The sequence below is a fragment of the Sceloporus occidentalis genome, unplaced genomic scaffold (assembly GCF_023333645.1).
Source record: "Sceloporus occidentalis isolate IW3139 unplaced genomic scaffold, rSceOcc1.0.p SCAF_1, whole genome shotgun sequence".
In the NCBI taxonomy this organism is placed as follows: domain Eukaryota; kingdom Metazoa; phylum Chordata; class Lepidosauria; order Squamata; family Phrynosomatidae; genus Sceloporus; species Sceloporus occidentalis.
In genome coordinates, this window is record NW_028316981.1 from 40,393,205 (window position 1) to 40,412,907 (window position 19,703).

A 19,703-nucleotide genomic window follows, 5' to 3' on the forward strand; every position below is an offset into this window, starting at 1 on the left:
ACCATGTGTTCATCTAGATTCAGAAACAGAAAATTGCCTTTCCAGCTTTCAATAGTAGGCCTTTTAGGCAACTTCCCCTCCAAAATTAGGGGGTGAGGAATGAAAGAAAAGAGATAGACAAGAGAGCAAGAGAACGAGAGAGAAATCACCAGATGTTTGCATGACTGATTTTCCTATAAAGCAACAAAGGAAGAACAGCTGATTTTTAACAACATGTATTAGCTTCCAATCTTCAAATGAATGAAGATTTGCAAACAGAATGTGCCCTGATAGCCATTGTAACATGTAGGAGAGAGGAAGTCTTCCAATTTTATTTTTACCTCATAGCCAAGCAACCTCCCACTACTCATTTTCCAAGGAATGGAAATCCAGGATACTTCAATTACAGAAGATGAGAGACTGCTTGCAGATACACCAGAAGGTGCTACAGTAGGCTCTGTATTAGGAAACAAAAGCAAAACAAAAACAATAGTGCAGGACAATAGAAGGAAAAATGGAAACTACATCTTAGCATATTCAGTTGCCAGCTAATTAAAATGGTTTTACTGACACTTGCTAAGCAAATATCCATTCATTTCCTTTTCATAGAAAATGACGTAATGAAAGTTACAAAAGTGATGATTAATCAACAACTCACCCTCTTCAGCAGAGTACACTGTAGTCACTGGACTAAATGGTCCTTCTCCTTTATTATTATACACACCAACTTTGACTTCATATGGAGAAAATGGCAAGATACTTTCATTTCTAAAGACGTATCTGGGTGTGTCAGGTGATGTCACAACTGTCTGTATCCAAGTTGTAACACCAAGAGGTCGGAAAGCAACAACATAGCCAAATCCTTCACCATTTTGTAATTCTTCAGGAACAGGCTAAGTAAAAACAGGAAAATGAAATGAAGAAATATTACAATGACAGTAAAAATCCTTGTAAACATAAAATTCCAGTACAATAAATGCATGACATCTTAAAAGAATCTGCTTATTATCATAGAATCATGGAATCATAATCATTGGTTTTAATTAATTAGCCAATGGAACAATGGAATGCAATAAATGAAATGTAGACAATATGTTAAAGAGTGCCTGTGTGAGCACGTTTATTGGGAATATACCACAAGAACCTACTGGGTCTTGGAAGTTGCAAAACTCAAAACCATCCATATGCCTTTGGGATGCCACTGCAAGTCATTAAGATAGCAGCCTTCCACCACTGTTACTTCCCAGAAACAAGTATTTATTGGAAAACTACCTCTGAACATGGAGGTTTCATAAAACTGACTGGCTACGGCTGAGCTACTAGTAGGTTATCCATCACCTGTGTCCTTCAGTCCAAAACCCTTTGCACCACTCATTTGCTGTTATATCAGTATTGCCGTGTTGGGCAATTTGGGATTCTGGGATGACAGACTATATGCTCACCATGCCCTTGTACACTGGAAAAACCACTTATATAGTTCTTGCCTTGTTTTATTACTTCCCCAGAAGGCTGAAACACAAGAGTAGATTGCTGCTCTTGGCCAGCTCCCAGAGTACAGCATAAGCCTGAGCAGCTAGTTATCATTGTCAACTATTTATTAAGTACCAATTATTAATTGAAAGCTAAGCAGAATATAAAACAGCTTCAGTCTCTCTCTTGCCCTATCCAACATAGTAACACAAAAGCCCAGTAATATTCTATACAGAAACTGAAAGCAGTAATCTAAGAAATGCATGTGCATCGGAAGAAAGGCATGGTATAATGGACAATAGAAAAAAAGGAGGAAAAAGATAATAACCATTACATACAGTCAGGAAATGTCTGGTGTAAAAGGAACAGAAAGATAGAAAGGACACAGCCTGATGGAGATCTCTTACAATAAAAAGAGATTATTATATACACAAGGAAGAGAATGGGAAAAGGTACAAAGGTAGGAGAAGAAAAAAATAAACTATGAGAGGAAGAATGGAGCACAGACATAATGAAGATTATAAATAGGGAAATAGGAGCGAATGAGCAATAAAACAGAAAGGTTATACAGCTACACCATTTGTATTCCCCAACCAAGGGCCTTGGAAGCAGTAGTTACTTCTTTTCTTTTTGAATCTCAATGACATTCTGATAATCACAGCCACCTCCATTTTGCCTTATTTTCGACTCCCCCCATCTTTTTCTTACTTTCAAAATTTGATATTTAAGGGTGTATTCCAGGTATCATTCAACTAAGGTGGTTAATCAGAGCAGCATGTTTTGTGACTCCCTGTTCATGACATGGGCTGTAATTGTAGGTGTGTTCAATCATTTTACATCTCTCAATATCGCTGTTGTTTCTAGTGGCGCTTCCAGCCTTTCTTCTTCTCCTTCTTCCCTAATGGCTCCTTTCTGCTCTCCTCCACCCTAACTATCACCTCTGCTATTTTGCTGGTCAGTGCTCATGGTACAGCCATTTTGGCTCAGCTGCTCCTTATACAACTACTTTGGAGAAGGGAAGTAAGTCTTTCTCTTCTTTTGTTCCTGCATGCAAGAACAAATATAGTGAGCCTGCATCATCCACGGGCGTGCCATATGCAGCTTTCAGCTTACACTGAAGCCACACACCAGAAGAGGCCATGGTGCATGTGCCTATGGCATGCACACTCGGCCACATGCATGAACCACATTGTTTTCAATGGGTATCGAGCATACGCAGTTCTTCCCTTATGCATGTGTGTGTGTGTTTCTGGAAGTATTCCCCATGTAAGAGAAGGGCCCACTGTAATTTTAGTCATTTTCTCTCAGCTCTGTGATAATATGTGGCTTTCTACATATTTTTTGATCCTGTTTATAATTCAGGATCTTGTTGGGGAAAATTTGTGCAGTAATCATGGCTTAGATCAGAAAATGTGTATTTTGAGCAAAATGATTCCTGAGCAAAGAATATTGAGGTTTGCATAGAAAACACATGCAGGAAAATTAAATCTCTCTCTCTCTCTCTCTCTCTCTCTCTCTCTTTCTCTCTCAGTGTGTGTGTCTCTGTATGCTTCTAAATAGGCACCACAAATTAAGATGTACGTTTAAAAGCTGGAACATGTGCAGAGGAGGGTAACCAAAATGGTGAAGGGTCTGAAAACCATGCCTTATGAGAAGTGACTCAGGGAGCTGGGTATGTCTAGCTTGGAGGAGAGGTTATGAGGTGAGATGATAACAGTATTTAAATATTTGATGGGATGTCATACTGAGGATGGAACAAACTTGTTTTCTGCTGCTCCAGATATTAGGACATGGAGCAATGGATTCAAACTGCAGGAAAAGAGTTTCCACCTAAGTATTGGGGAGAACCTCTTGATGGTAAGAGTAGTTTGACAGTGGAAAACACTGCCCAAGAGTGTGATAGAGTCCCCTTCTTGGGAGGTTTTTAAACAGAGGCCGGATGGAATCTATTATTATTATTATTATTATTATTATTATTATTATTATTATTATTATTATTATTATCGGGAGTGTTTTGATTCCTGCATAGCAGGGGGTTGGACTTCAAATGAATAAAATTTATGAAAACTGTGTATAGTGCAGCAGTCTGGGCCTCTGCCATGAGGCAGGTGGGTTTTGGAGTTCTTGTCAGCATCAAGGCCAAACAGTAACAACTGTCCAGTGACATTAAAAGGGTTCATTTGCATTTGTGACCTTGATGGGATTTTCTTTTTTCTTTTTTGCTTTTGCTCTATGAAGGCTGTGGATAGACTGGGGGGAGTGATTTTTTTCTGTGTTACTAATTTGCTTGTACAGATCTCATAGATATTAAGGAAAGATGGGTCAATCTTGCATACTTTGACTTTCTTTGTTTGCTCCTGCACTATGCAAATCTTGGATGTCCATACTCCATTGGCCTCACTCCATCTGTGTGTGTGTGTGTGTTTGCGTAGCCGAAGTGAGGGGATGTTTGACTCTTATCAGACAAAGGACTAAAATGCTTTTCTGCTGTGTCCAATAGCCACATCATTTACCACCAATAAAACCTATGCTATAACACTGATGTGAGTCAGTGTTTTGGCACCGAAAGAACCCTTAAAGAGGCCTGGAGCTACATCCACTTCTTGTAGAAAACACTATATAAATTTCTGGGGGTATAACTTTCAATTGTCTTGATAAATACTGGACAATTAACCATTATCATTGAAAAGCCCTAAAATGTGACACTCTTTTGAAGCACAGAGGTTTAACATAAAGTCTAGAAGAAAATGTAGCAATGTCTAAAGGGGAAGGAGGCATTAAATGGCAAAGAATGCTGTGGTATAAATTGCTCACAACAACCCCATCTGGTACAGCATTTAGTCAGAGCAGAATTACAATAGGTTTCTCTGTAAAAAGACCGGGAACTGGTTTATGCATTAGTTGAATGGAGCACAATTTGAGGTTCGTTTACATATATGCAATTATTGTTCAGTTCAATGAGGACTTGTTCTTAGTAACTGTGCAAAGCATTGCAGTCTTAATTAGGCACCACAATTTGGAATTCATATGCCTGTTTTGGCTCCTATTCTTGGAGATCATCCAAGGTTACATTCTGTAGACCTGCTATGCCAGCATGTACATGAAGTGTCCTTTCCCCTTCATGTTTTCCCTGAAGGTGAAATCCAATATGGCTTCACTTGGACTAATTTAGAGAAATGTTTAAATCTCTGTAGAATTTTCTGCCTTAGTTTCAGGAACTTTCCTCCAGAAAAACAAGCTAACACAGAGAATGTTGTACTCAGAATATTTAGTTCCTTCCTGACATATCAGTGTCAAGGGCTTTTTGATAGCAATGAATGAAGACTAAATTGTTTACATAGAAGGAGTCTGTAGCTGGCCAGTTTAGATGTCTGGTCTGGAAAGATAACCTAAACATCTTCAGGAAATGTTACATGGATGTAAAGTTACCCCAGCACATGTGCAATATTTATGCTCCTGACAACTTAAAAAAATATGTTAGAGTTTACAAGGGTTAACATCAGGGTTCCCTTTTGTTCAGATTTTGGTCTGTCGGGGTGTGGGACAGAAATATATTTCTATCAATAAAACTGGATCCTTAATTGACCTGCTAATTTTTCCTGGAGTTAATGGGACAAGGAATTTTCCTTCATTCCCAATAGTGGGACACAAAATGGCTTACAAATTGCTAAAACAAGAACAGATTAAAGACATACAAAAGCATCATCTCTCTTCTCTCTGTATACAGAGTTATTTAAAACTCTCCAAATGACAGCTCAGATAGATGTGACAGCCAGGAGTGCCTATTATCAGCTTCACTATTATGCCAGCTGTGCCCTCCTAGAGCAGGAGAATCTAAAAATGGTAGTGTACATGCTGGTAACCTCAGGGCTAGATTTTTGCAATGCACATGGCAGCCAGATTGGTTACTGGAACATCTAGAAGTGATCACATTACATCGATATTAAAATCACTCCATTAGCTGCCAATTAGTTTCCAGGCAAGGTAAACAGTGTTGATTGTTACCTTTAAAGCCCTACATGGTTTAGGTCTAAGTAATCTATGGGATTAGTTCCTTCCATATAATCCACCCCATACACTCTTGACCTCTGTGGGACATTTACTCCAGGCAGTCAAGACCAGGCTGACAATTGTCACCTGGAGGACATTTTCTTCAGCTGTCCCTAAACTGTGGAATGACCTGCTGGAAGAGAATTGACAGATGAATATGTTGTCTGGATTTAAAAGAGCATTTATACCAGTCTCTTTAAGCAGGCTTATCGAGATGATTTTTAAATTGTTAATATTAAACTGTGGGTTGATTGTTTTGGTATGTGCCGGCCTTATTTGTTCTTTTAAACTGTTGTTATGTGATTAAATCGGTTTATGTGTTTTGAACTGATGCTATGTTTTTGACAGACCTTATGTGTTGTGTGTTGAAATGTTATTGTTTCACATCTCTACCGATGGGGAGAGGTGGATAAGAAATGATGATGATGATGATGATGATGATGATGATGATGATGATGGCGATAAACCATTAATCAATCTACAGAGTTCAAAAATTTCACTTTCATTATTCTTAGGTCATCAGAGCCCAAAATGGCAAATACTGTTGGACTGTACCATGGCATGGCAGTAGTAGGCCTACTTATCCTTTTAGCAGGTATCCTAATATCTAGGTTGCTCTCATGCATAGATTTGTCTTGCTCAAATGTGCAGATGTTTTACCAGGAATTTGTCTGTGCCACTGAATGCATAGCACTAAAAACTCAAACCAAAAATTCTGGACTACATCTTCATAATTATAGCATGACATGTTTCTAAATTGTTCTTCTACTCAACAAGTACTTGAGGTGATGTGCAATCAAAAGAGATAAGCAATAAAACAAAACAATTTGTACACAAAACAAAAAACAATAAAATAAGTCTGATCAAGTATCTGCACTGCAATCAAACAGGGCATTTTTTTCCTTTTAATCAGTATCCTTCAGTAAATGTTTGACCATATTTTTAACCATCTGTCCAAAAACTAGTAACAGTGGAGGCAATCTAGTTTTTTTCTGCGAAAGCACTTTCACACAGAGACCCCTACTAAAGAGATGGCCTAATCTCAAGTCTGCTCACAAACTCATATCTCTCAGAGATGGGCCATCTTATAGAATCACATATGAATAAAGCAGGCTTAAGGCAGATTCATGCTACAGGAGAAGGTCTCTCATATATATATATATATATATATATATATATATATATATATATATCCCCTCAAGCCATATATGGCTTTTATAGGTAAGAAGCAATGTGTGGAATCATGCTTATGAGGAAACAAGAAGTGAAAGATGCTTCTTTGAGACTAGTGCTGTATGGTCTATAAAACACACAGCCAACAAAACTCTTGGCCAGCATGACCAAGAGTAATATTCTTTCATCCAAGAGTAAACTTGTTTAAATCTGTAACAACAGGCAGACATGGGGATCATCAACATGCTGATGTAACCAACCTCTTCAGATTTTGGATAAGTCTTTTCAGTAATTTCATGCAGATACTAAACAGTATGGGGAAAATGTACGTGGAACCCTACCCACAACAAAGGCCATTAAAATGAGGAAAATTCCAGCAAGAGCATTTTCTATGCAACTGTCTGCAAATAGGAAAGGATTCCCTGCAACAAGTGCTTCTGTTTGCCAAATATTACAGAACAATCTCATAACTTATAATACAAAATGTCAGTGAGAGGTCAGATCTAGTACAACCAACAAGGGCATACTCTGCCATCTAGCTTGAAGTAAATTTTGAGTTGTAGTGCCCATGATAGATTTTGGATGTGTGTGTGATAGCGAAGATAGTTCTAAAGAGCCGTTTGAGGTTTGTTTTTGTTTTTTTCACTATGGAAATAAATCCATGAAGAGAGGTATTGGCCTCATGACTACTAGTATCTAAGGAGAGGTGTTAATTTTCTCTGCTAAATCAAGACACTGTGGAAATCTACTTGAGATGAATAACTTGGAAATATGATTTGTTTTTAAAAACAACAACAACAACAACAACACTGCCCTGACAATGTTATACATCAGTAAAAGATCAAAGTGGGAAGAAATGGAGAAAGCATACACGTGGAGTATACAGAATAAACATGTCAGTCAAAAGTATTGGATAAATGAAAATCTGGCAGGTATTTTAAGATTTAAATACAAGATTTAAAAAAGGAACATTTGGGAAATAAATTACAGGATCAGCACTTACATCCCATGTGATGACTAATTCAGATCTGCTGCCACCTCCTCCACTTACTTCAGATGGTGGTACTTCTGGAACTATGAGGAGAAAAAAAGTAGCTGCACAAATCACATGTACAACATAACACTAATTAATTTATAATCTCACATAGAGTCTAGGTCACCTTAATATAATCATGAATATGGTAAGGCTCCTCTTTTATTAATAAAAAAATCTTGCTAAGTGATGTTTGTCTTAAGGACTCTTTGTAAGCATTTGCTCATTTCTCTCTGTGTATTGCACAAATTAGTCATTTAAGGGCCAAACTAGGTGTGACATTTGACACATGACTTTTGTAAAAAAATAACTGGCAGTGGTTGAGGGAGTTGGATGGGAACCATGGCATGGAGGGAGAGTTCTCTTAAGCCTTCCAGCAATCTGATCAGAATCATCCCAACCCACAATCTGCTTTTTAGTGCTGTACTGATAAATATAGTCAAACCATATTCTAAGAAGAGAGTCAGAATATATTTACAGGCAACTATGACAAAGAGAGAAAGAGCCCATCAGAATTTAAGTATCAGACAAAGAATGTGGCTGGCTTGTCAGAGGAGGTGTCCAAATTTCAGGAGGAAAGCCTGTCATATTTGTTAAGCAATTTGTCTGTGTGTTCTCGTTCAATAATCATATAGGCCTAATTTATTCTCCACACTTAAATAAAACTTTATTAACAGCTGTTTTGACTACTGCAGTGAATGTTCAGATCTACATTTGCATTCACACTTCTTTCTGTTTTCTAAACACAAGTGACAGAGCCACAATACTGTAGAGAATGATTTTCTTATTCATATGAAAGTTTATTTCCCCCCTCTTTGCTTAAAAATATTCCACAGCCGCACATCAAAAAACACTATTGAGTGACCTTCTCTAGTAATCTTCAACCTGTGGTGACTGAAATTGGTTTTCCTTATCTCAGAATGTGAAGGTCCATGGTATATGCAGTCTGCTACACCTCACCTAAGAATGTTCAGTGGTGCCAAGAGCAAAACATTAGTCATGCCAGCAAAAGACTATGCTAAAGCCACTCTGCTAAGCACTACTGTGAGAACAACCTCTATTTCTTAAAACAAAAGGGACATGTGAAAGTTTTTACCCTGGGATAACGAAGATCCAAAATATGCATTAAAACTGCATACTGTTGTCATTAAAATAGAACCAAACTATTACACTATTAAAACACACCACTCATTAAAAGAATAACATTCAGCTAAAAAAGTTAAAAATATTTTTAAACAGTATATTTTTTTTTAAAAAAGGACAACAGCCACAGCCTGTTCTTTAAAGATTCTGTTTTAAAAGCCTGTCTGAATAAAAAAGTCTTAGCCTGCCAACAGAAGGACAACAAGGAGGGGAGCATTCTAGCCTCTCAAGGAAGGTAATTGCACAGTCTTGGGGCAGCCATTGAGAAGGTCCTCTCTTGCTTGTGATGCTTGTGATGGTGCTGGGACTGAGAGAACGGCCTCTCCCAATGATCTCAGAGCCCAGGCCAGCTCACAGAGGGAGATATGGTCTGCCAAATAGCCTGCACCTCAGCCATATAGGGCTTTATAGTTCATAACCAGCAATTTGAATTGTGCTTTGAAACAAACTGGCAGCCAGTGGAGTTGTTTCAACTGGGGCACTGAGTGTTGTTTGAGTACAGAATAATTCCACAACAGTTGCGCATTAGGGATATGATTCTTTGCTGATTTTCTTCTTGAAGGAAACAATGAGTCATTTTAACCATTTTATTCCTGCTGCATGGATGTGTTAAAAAGACTATTTGTAGTTCAGGACTTATTCTGCACAAAGTCCACACTTTCTGTGAAGGGAACAACAAAAAAATGCTGTTTTCTGGCTCAATTTTTTTTGCACATTTTGTGCAAAATAATTGCCAAATAGGTAAGGTTTCTGTGTTCAAGATTCTCATTAGAGCATTCCAACACTTATTTTTTTAAAAAAATTATTTCCATCCTATCATGTATTAAAGTTTTCATAGTCACTGACTATAAAGAACCAATCCTTGCATTTGACTTAAAAAAAAAGAAATTATGCAATTTTAGATATCTACAGCAGATGCACAATCTCAATTTGAACACCTGCCACACTGAACTCACATCAAATGAAACAAGCAAACAAAAAACCCACTAACCTGCCTCTTTAGTTCTTACTTTTTCAGAGGGTAAACTAGGTTCTCCACCTCCAATTTTGTTACTGGCAACTATACGAAATTCATATTCAACCCAGGGGTTCAAGTCTACTGCAGTTGCTGTGAATGTTGTCCCATCTATTACTTCAGGAACTGTGGGAAAATATTTTGAAAGAAATTATGAATTCCTAGTTTCTTTGAGGGTTGTGATATACACAAGTGCAGCCATTAGCGCTTTCCCTTTACCTGTTGTGACTCTTTGCCAACCCACCGAAAATGGTGTCCTGGCTTGTACAGTATAACCAGTGATTGGGCTGTGATTATCTAAGCCCTCATACCAAGAGAGCCGAGCTGTGGTAGCTGTTATTTCATCCACTTTTACATGTTCAGGTGGTCCAGGTGAGCCTAATGCAATAAGATATCAGATTTTAAAGTTAGAAGGGTGTTCTAAAATAACATGTACTCTAAAAATCACTAAACATAGTGTCAACTGATTTCTACTTTGCTAGCACTGTAGGGGGAAGGAAACAATTTAGACTGCAGTAAAAGTGCCATTTTTTACATTTACTAAACTCCTGCTTTGTTATTTTATCGCTATAAATGCATGTTCTGAAACAGCAATTCTACAAGTAGAGAACAGATGATGTATTCTTTCGGGGACCTTTGCTCAGCCGGATTTCTCTACCTTTCAAATCAGTGTATTTTACTTTAGTCCTTGATGTCCTTCCTTAATCTGCTAATACATCTTTTTGGTTTGACAATTTGTTATCTAAAGCAGTTTTTGATATGATGCTAGCTCAGAAGTCTTTTCTTTCCTGCATAGCTCCATATCAGCACCTTGGACAGCAATTCACATTGCAAGCTTTCTGCAGCTTTCCAGAAAATCTTGATTTTCCAGAATTTGCAAAATATGAAGTGGTTGTGGTTCCGCTACAACAATGAAGGCAGAGCTGATAAAATGCTTCGGCCACAATGAGTAGCCATGTGTAGGGCTGTCACATTTAATTTAGCACATTCAGGATATATTTCCTTTTAGTTAGGGCTTATACATAGTAATGAGTTGGGTTTTTGTTTTAAAACATTTAATTGGTCATAATCTAATGTTATGATCACGAAGACTAGTAAATGAAACAAATGTTAGCACAAATGCAAAACTGGACATGCAAAACAGCATTTCAGTTCTTAAATTTTAGTTTGGTACTTCGAATATTTATACCTGAATACGAAAACCTGCACTACAAATACGAAAACCTGAACATAGATAAGTTCAAGTCATGAACAGTGATTCAAAACTTTTATTAAAAAATCATGTATTGTGACAAAAGGTGGTGCAAAATAGTGTATGGTGACAGATCTGCATTGTTTCAAAAGAGAAATCATCACTAGATATTGCAGATGCTGAATGGGAAATATGTATGAATCTGGGCCCTCTTTCCCACAGTGTCCTACATTTGGTTCAGCTATGTACATTTTCTCATCCTCTAAACTATGGATCTAAATAACTTTTGTTAAATAAATGCAAGTACACATAAAAATAAATGGTGCTGGGCCCAAATCACTCTCTTGGATTAAAGGTATTGGATTGCATCCAATGGTGGATTTGCATTTGGTTAAAGCAATTATCCTGTGCATAAAATCCCTTGCACCCACAAAGTTAATCCTACAACCATCTTGAGTCCCATTATTGGGGAAAGGATGGAGTATGAACTAATAAAGCTATGCTATTATTGATATTAATCTTATTAACAATAAACAGTATCCTACATCAGCTACTTCATTACATCTGCTTAACTAACATCTCCTAGCCTGACTCCATAGCCCACTGTAAGAGCTGGCAGCCAATTTGGCTGAAAATGTCCTTCACCTTTCAGCTTCTGGTCAGCATGCAAGGAGGAGGATGTTTCCCTCCTTCCAGTGAGTGAGGCTGAAACAAGGACTTGAGATCCCACTTCTGATTGTTGCAGTCTTGTTCGCTGGCAAGAGTAGAATGGGAAAAATCACTAATAAAAATGGGGTCCTTAAGTGTAGTGTCCTATAACTGCCACTACTGCTGATTCAACAGAGTGATAGGCACAGTTTCTTATAGTTTGCAAAGTGGTGCAACTAACACTTATAAAATAACTCAACCTCACTAAAAACACATGAAAGGGGGGAATTGATTCATTTTCATGATTTACTTTAAGAAATTGCATCTAAACCTTTGCAAATAGCATTACTCAGAAAAATGGATACCTCGCACTATCAGCTCTGCTGCAGATGATACACTATCCACCTCTGTCTTGACCATGCACACATATTTTCCACTATGTTTCAGCTGGATATTCCTAATCATTAAATCTCCTGATGCACTCTGTTGAGAATAAATTTTTAAAAAGTGATAAAATTCAGTTAGTTAGAGAACATGCTCAAAGCCTTTAATTCCAACAACAGTGAGATAATAGAGGCAAAAGAGTAGAAGATGAGGCTTATTGGGGCCAAACATTGGATACAGTGGCATGCAGCAGAAAGAACACAATACAGAACTCAGAAACAACCTTCCATTTGTCCCATCATTTTTCTTTAAATGCTATTAAGTTGTCTTAATTTATTAACAGAAATATTTACATCCTCTACTCTATCTAAAGATCTCAGGAAGATGAAAAATAAAATCAACTTGACCAACTTCGTTGTTGTTGTTGTTGTTGTGTGCCTTGAAGTCATTTCCAGTTTATGGTGATCCTAAGGTGAACCTATCTTGCGAAAAGTGTCCAGAGGGGGGTTGCCTTTGCCTTCCACTGAGGTTGTTGTTGTTATTGTTGTATTTTCATTTATATTGTGTACTGTGTTTGTGAGGCTGAAGAGATGCAAAGCTGCGGAGAAGCATGGTCAGAGAGAGATGTGAGGGCCTGTGTTATGGGGGAATCCAAGCATATTATTTGGCGTGAATCCATGCTTCCCACCAGCAAAGTCTCCCTTCAGCCACATCTCTTGCATTTCCCTCCAGCCTCACAAATACAGTACTATTATACAACCTGTGCCATCCAAGATTCAAAATATTCCAAAATCAAAACCTTGAAGCATTTTCCCAGCCCTCAATTTTTTTTCAGTTTTTGGAGCATTTTGGATTTCTGGATAAGGGATACACAACCTGTGTAGAGCATTTCTAGGATGAAATTCAGCCTCTCCTATGTGGTGTATGTGAGAGACAAGGAGAGAGAGAGAGAGAGAAAGAGAAAGGGGGGGGGGCATTATTTTTAGTAGTGATGTTTGCTTCAAAATTCCCTGGAGAATCTTGAGAAAGCTGAAGGGGAAAGTAATAAAACAGTTCCCTTTAAATTTAGATGGGAAACTGGCATTACTAGGCCACTGGGGATGAAGGCCATGACCTGACTTCCTCTATGGCAAGCAGAGATATAATATGCTAGATATAATAGTAGTAATAAAAAAATAGAAAAATATATATAAAACATATTTCAAGCTAAATTTTTTTAAATGAAGCAGAGAAGATCACATCTCTATAGAGAAAAAGATTCCTTTTAACCTTTAACACATTTGTGTTGCTCCCATTTGGAATGCCTTGCCTGCATTTTCAGATGGTTAGGTAGACCAATTTCCTTTTGGGAGAGAATGAACAGCCAGACTAGACTAGGTCAGATTGTTTTGACCTCTGGCAGATTTGGAAAGTTAGCAAGACTACTGGTGAAGTGCTTAGAATCTTAGACAGATTTCCGTCTGTAGTATCTAATCTAAAGTTGCAACAGAATGCACTCTTTCTAAGGCAGAACATACACCTGATACTAAAAGAGTATGCAGCCCTACGTCTGTTTTTGTTTTACTCTAAAATAACCTTTTTACACAGATATCTTAGCTGGGACTACTACACTCAAGGAGGAAATGGTTAATTCTTGTATCCACATGTTCAGGTCTGTGCATGAGTTAAAGGGGACAAAAAAATTCACTGGAATCTATAGAGGGCTCCCTGCCCTCTAAATGCCATGTTGGGGTGGGGGCAGGATTTTAAAGCATCTATAAGGGAAAGGATTAAACACTCTTTCCCATAGATGGTGGTCCTTTAATGCTGTTGTTCTCAGTCTTGAGTGCCTATGGCCAATTGCTGGGACTTTGGGAGTTTTCGTTTAAAAAACATCTGAATAATCTAACTTGGGAAACATTGATATGAGGTACAATAAAAGCATACTAAATTTTAGAGCAGAAGTCCACAACCTTTTTGGCCCAAAGGCTTCATCCAGTCTTGGCTGGTGAAAGAACAGGAGCCACACATGCATTGGGGCAAATGGAGGAGGTGGAACACCTTTACAATCCATTGGGGATTTCCACTGAAATTACAGTTTTCACACTAGCAACAGTCATGAGAGCACAGCAGTCTGCACCCCCAACTGATCAGCCAGTCTGCGGTGAAATTTGAGTGGAGTCCCTTCAGCTTTGGATGCCAAACTAAGAGTAGCTAAGTGTTTCATGTTTCATTATGACAGCTCCTTACTCCTTATGCCACTGAGATAAAAAGATTGAGGTGTTACTCAGTTCCCTGCTACTGGGGGCTGAGACCATGGACATGAAATGTCATCTATCTCCCTTTCCCAGGATGAAACCTGCTGGTTAAATTACCTGTTAGGTTACCCAGAGTACCCCCGTCCCATTCCAGAATGTGATTCTTCATTTTAGACTGACTAACCTAATCTTTGATTCAATTTTTTAACGTGTCTCCAGTTCCTGGTATTAGAAAAATGTGGTTTGTCTTCAGCAGTGTCCAACCCATGACAACCTAGGACATTCCATGCTTAATTCTCTAGTTTGTCATGAGACCTGTAGCTTTTGTCTGCTACTGAGATCCTTTTCAAACTAGAGATGCTATGAATTGAACCTGGATCTCTCTGCATGCAAAGCACAGATTCTATTACTGAGTATAGCCTCAAGAGCTTAATCTTGATTTCATTAATATAAATTGGCATTAGCTCATACATTGTATGATAGAGGTAAGCACCAAAATTAATGAAAGTGTCCTTAAGATTTGTATGCATGGGTCTTCTGACCAGTTGGACATTCCCCTGCTACTTTACTGCAATATTTTAATTGATTGGCTTTGGATCTCTGGCTGATCTTTTAGTACATTAATTGATTACATTTCCAGGAATAGTGAACAGGCATTTCTTAAGACTTGGTTTCAGCAGCACAAAATGCAGCAGCCAAGCTGCTTGTATTCTTTGTTCCTTTGATTTCCATGCCATCCTTCAAGGTGTTGTGAGCTGGTACACATACACACACACACACATCCCCTGTCCTTTCCAAAACCAACAGCCTGGAGCAAGAGATGCCTTTATCCCTGGATTTGGTGGTGGCAACATAATGTACAACAATAAGAAAAAGAGAGAGGATATGAAACATATTGAGTTTCTGTTTGTTAAGCAATGAGCAAAAAAATCATTATGGGAGTAAGGACTTAATATTAAATCTTTTTTAAACATGCACTTACAAAGCACCTCACTGGCTTACCACTGTTTGCTTGTGCACAAATTAATAAAGAACTATGGGAGAAAACATCATTCTATTTGTACTACAAATAAGAATGTTATACTTGAAAGTTTATATTCTGAATTCCTTATGAACATCCGTTATCTCTATTCTCAACTGCTTCTGGTTTGCAAAACCAGTACTAACCTGAGCATAAATTGTGGCTAGAATCCTCTTGGTGCTGTTTTGAATCCAAAGAGGTAACAGGGAAGAAGGAACAGACTCTGCCAGGGACAATGGCATACATCAGGGGTCGGCAACCTCCGGCCCGCGGGCCGGATGCAGCCCGCGGAGGCCTGGCGGCCGGCCCCTGCCTCCCGTTGCCGCCGCCGCCATGGCAGCCGCCCGTCGCGGCGTTTCGCCGCTCTGGGCGCCGCCATTTTGGGCGGCAAAATGGCGGCGAGGTCGCGCGAGACTTCGCGGCCATTTTAGGTGAAAAAAGGGCGGCGCCCAGAGCGGCCTCTGGGGCTATGGGCGCCGCCATTTTTTCACCCAAAATGGCGGGGGAAGGTCGCGCGAGACTTCGCTGCCATTTTGCCGCCCAAAATGGCGGCGCCCAGAGCGGCGAAAAGCCGCGATGGGCAGAAGCTGGGGGCAGCGGCGGCGGGCCTTTGAGAGGCCCGCTACCGTCTCTGGGGCCCTCCAGCAGGGCTCCGAAGGCGGCAGTGGGCCTCTGGGAGGCCCGCTGCCATGCTTGGGGCCCCCCAGGAGGGCTCCGAGGGCGGCAGGGGGCCTCTGGGAGACCCTTTGCTGTCCCTGGGACCCTCCAGGAGGGCTCCGAGGGCGGCAGGGGGCCTCTGGGGGACCCATTGCCGTCCCTGGGGCCCTCCAGGAGGGCTCCAAGGGCGGCAGGGGGTCTCTGGGGGACCCTTTGCAGTCCCTGGGGCCCTCCAGGAGGGCTCTGAGGGTGGCAGGGGGCCTGCTGCTGTCCCTGAGGCCCTCCAGGAGGGCTCCGAGGGCGGCAGGGGGCCTCTGGGGGGCCCGCTGCCATCCCTGGGGCCCTCCAGGAGGGCTCCGAGGGCGGCAGGGGGCCTCTGGGGGACCCTTTGCCGTCCCTGGGGCCCTCCAGGAGGGCTCCGAGGGCGGCAGGGGGCCTCTGGGGGGCCTGATGCCGTCCCTGGGGCCCTCCAGGAGGGCTCCGAGGGCGGCAGGGGGCCTCTGGGGGGCCCTTTGCCATCCCTGGGGCCCTCCAGTAGGGCTCCGAGGGCGGCAGGGGGCCTCTGGGGGGCCCTTTGCCATCCCTGGGGCCCTCCAGGAGGGCTCCGAGGGACGGCAGGGGGCCTCTGGGAGGCCCGGTGCTGTCGCTGGGGCCCTCCAGGGGGCCCTCCAGTGCTGGTGGCCCCCACCAGCTTTTTTGCCGGTCTCTGACGGGGCCTGGGGCCCCGTCAGGGGCCAGCAAAGATGGGGAGGCCTGGCCCCCGGAGGGTGGAAGCTCCGCCCCTGGCACGCAGCCCCGCCCCGGAGGGTGGAAGCTCCACCCCCGGCACACGGCCCCGCCCCAGAGGGTGGAAGCTCCACCCCCGGCTTCGGCCCCCCAGTCGCCTGAGGGACACCAACCCGGCCCCCGGCTCAAAAAGTTTGCCTACCCCTGGCATACATATGCTGGTGGAGACCTACTGTAGAGGCTGTGCAGACCGCCCTTGCAGTTGCCTCCAGCTGCACTGGTTCAGCGCTGTAGCAACTGCATGCTGGCCTTTCCAGGGTGCAAAAAAGAGCCGCAAAAGGTGGCTCCTTTTTGCACTCTGGAAAAGGTACAATAGTCATGGTGCCACAGCTTTAAGGTGCTCCTTTGGCACTGCATCATGTAAACGTAGTGCCAGAGGAGCGCTGAGATGCCATGCTATATGGAGTGGTGCGCAGAGTCACGCCTCTATGGGGTGGAGTCAGGGCATGCATCATATGGATGCCATGCCCTAACTCTGCTCCCAGGCCGGCCTTAATGGCCCATCTCCACAGCCCCTTAGACTCTGCTAGGGGACTTAATGGATCATAACCTGGGTGCTCTAATATACCATATAAAGTCTGACATCAGATTCATTTCTCACAAAAGCTTCTTACTTATCTCACAAGGCACATGGTTAAAACTGGTCCTACTCTTGCACATCTTCTCAAAACAAAGACAGAAAGTAACTCTGAGCCCCAAATGGGTAGTCAAGTGTTTTTACACGCCAAGCTGTACAAAAGAAGTCAAACTACTTGAGAACCTTTCTTTCTATCTTGATATAGATGTAATGAAAGGCGTTTTAATTGGACTTGCTCTTAGAAACATTTAAAAGCAGTAGCAGTAGAAGTCACAGAAGTTGCTTTCTCTCCATGTGTCTCTGTCTCTCTCACTGTCACATTTTTTAAGATTACCAAAAACTTTATATTCTTTAAGCACAAGTGTTTACTGTACCCTCACACTTTAAGATATTACACTTCAGATGACCCTTAACAGTCTGTCTGCATCATATTCCTGCCAAATAAGATTCTCTCATGCTGTGTGTATTAACAGGCAACTGTCAGCAAGTGCATATGTCTACTGTCTGTGTGTTTCAAAAGGGTTACTTTGCTTCTGTGTTTGACACATGTACATATGCAAGTTCACGTATATATGTGAGTGAGGTTGTATATGGTAACATTTTGTTATCAGTAAATATGCATTTGCCTGTTATTTAATACCAAGCAAGTTAAACAAAATGCTTATTTTAAAAAATATGATATATCCCATGCCCTTTTCAGTAATTATTGTGGATCTTCCTGATCTTCTTAATTGAATGGATACGTTAGCCATCTCATTGTATACCTTAAGCTGAAAAATGAAAGTGGCATTTTTATTGTATAAAATGAATGATAAAGAGTTTGATTTTTGTGGTTCAAAAGTACAGATCAATATTATGCCAGGCAGAAAGACCCCAGCCCATGAATTCACAGAATATAATGAGAAATGGCAGAGTAAAGCAACCCTCTAGGAAGAAAATACATGATACTATATGCCCCTTCCAGGTGTACTATGTTATTCATTAAAACTAACCCCATATAAGCATTCAAAGTATTGATTTACCTGTGAGATTAATAAATAAAATAATTTTGCCTTAAATAAAGCTCAAGTACTTCTCTGATAACATGTTTGCACAGGGAAAACGATGGATATCTAATTGCAATGCACAATACTGGAGTGTGTGTGCATGCATAAAGTTGGCTTACAATATCAATCATTCATCATATCACTAGAAATGTGCTACCAAAGCCTTCATATTTTGTGTGAATCAGTCTTGAATACCAAGAAAACCCCACAAGAATGCTGTGAGAACATGCTCTCAAACTGTCAATGTTTTTGGAGCCTTGGCAGTAGAAGGGATTTCATTCAGATCTTAAGCTCCGAACATTAGATCTATGCTACTTTGGACAAGCTGCAATGACAGGAAGGTCACCTTCCCTGATGAGCACTGTGCTGACCCACAGAATACAAATATCAACAGTCTGAGTGGTATGAAAATCAGAAACAACACTGAACTTCCTTCTAATATTCATGCCTGCACAATTCCAGCTGACGCGGTGATATCTGCAAAAGGTATACAGGCAGTCTGTCAATAATTAAGAAGCAGCTTGCACCCATTAATGTAATGCAGAAGTGATATAGTATTTAATACGTCCATGGCCCAATTCCTGCGGGAGACTAGCTTGCTACCCATGAGACAATCCATAAATTCTGCATACTACCAGCATACATTTCTGTTTCCAGAGACTGTCTTCTTCCTCTGTCTTGTTTCTCGGTAGTTCTCTGAAGAAGCCACATATCAGTTATTGCAGTTACATGGGCAAGCCTCCCTTCTTTCATCATTTTTGCAAAGGGTACTTGCACTGGTATATGAAAACTGAAAAAGGAGGCTAGGCGGCCCAAGCCATTTGCATTTTTTTTGAACCAGTGATAAGAGTAATGACAAAAGAATGTTTTGCTGTTGTGTGTCTTCAAGTTGTTTCTCATTTATGGCAACTATAAGGGTGAACCTATCAGAGGTTTTCTTGCAAGGTTTGTTCAGAGGGGGTTTGCCTTTGCCTTTCTCTAAAGGAATGCTTCCCAAACCTAATTTTCTGAGGTGAATATAGTCCATTCCTAAACATTTGTTAGGAAACCAGCAAACTCACACTGAGTGTTTAAAGAACTGTTTGGTGAAAGGCCTTGTGTGCACAGTGCTTGATTGCTTTTGATGGTTACTAAGACCTAAGGCTTGCACTTGTCACCTCAACTTATTTTGAATGTATATTGTTTTTCAAAGATCAGTGCTCTCCTTTCCTTCCTCTTCTTCTCTGGACAAGGCTTTAAGTTTCAAAATACCTTCCTTTAAGAGATAAGTCAATGTGTGATGTGCTTGCTGT

At 40.8% G+C, this 19,703-nt stretch overlaps 1 protein-coding gene across 2 annotated transcripts in view; it reads right to left on the minus strand.

Moving 5' to 3' along the window:
- The window catches only part of LOC149321331 (contactin-3-like), a 251,310-nt gene that overhangs the window by 15,709 nt on the left and 215,898 nt on the right, over positions 1-19,703 (minus strand). Inside the window, exons 12-17 of one of the 2 annotated variants that reach the window (XM_089519708.1) lie at positions 12,069-12,186; positions 10,083-10,241; positions 9,840-9,989; positions 7,676-7,746; positions 638-872; positions 321-436 (exon numbers count right to left, since the gene is read on the minus strand). In XM_089519708.1, the coding sequence (XP_089375834.1) occupies positions 321-436; positions 638-872; positions 7,676-7,746; positions 9,840-9,989; positions 10,083-10,241; positions 12,069-12,186 (849 nt within the window). The remainder of the gene's footprint in view (positions 1-320; positions 437-637; positions 873-7,675; positions 7,747-9,839; positions 9,990-10,082; positions 10,242-12,068; positions 12,187-19,703) is intronic. The other variant, XM_089519717.1, reaches the window with a different exon arrangement.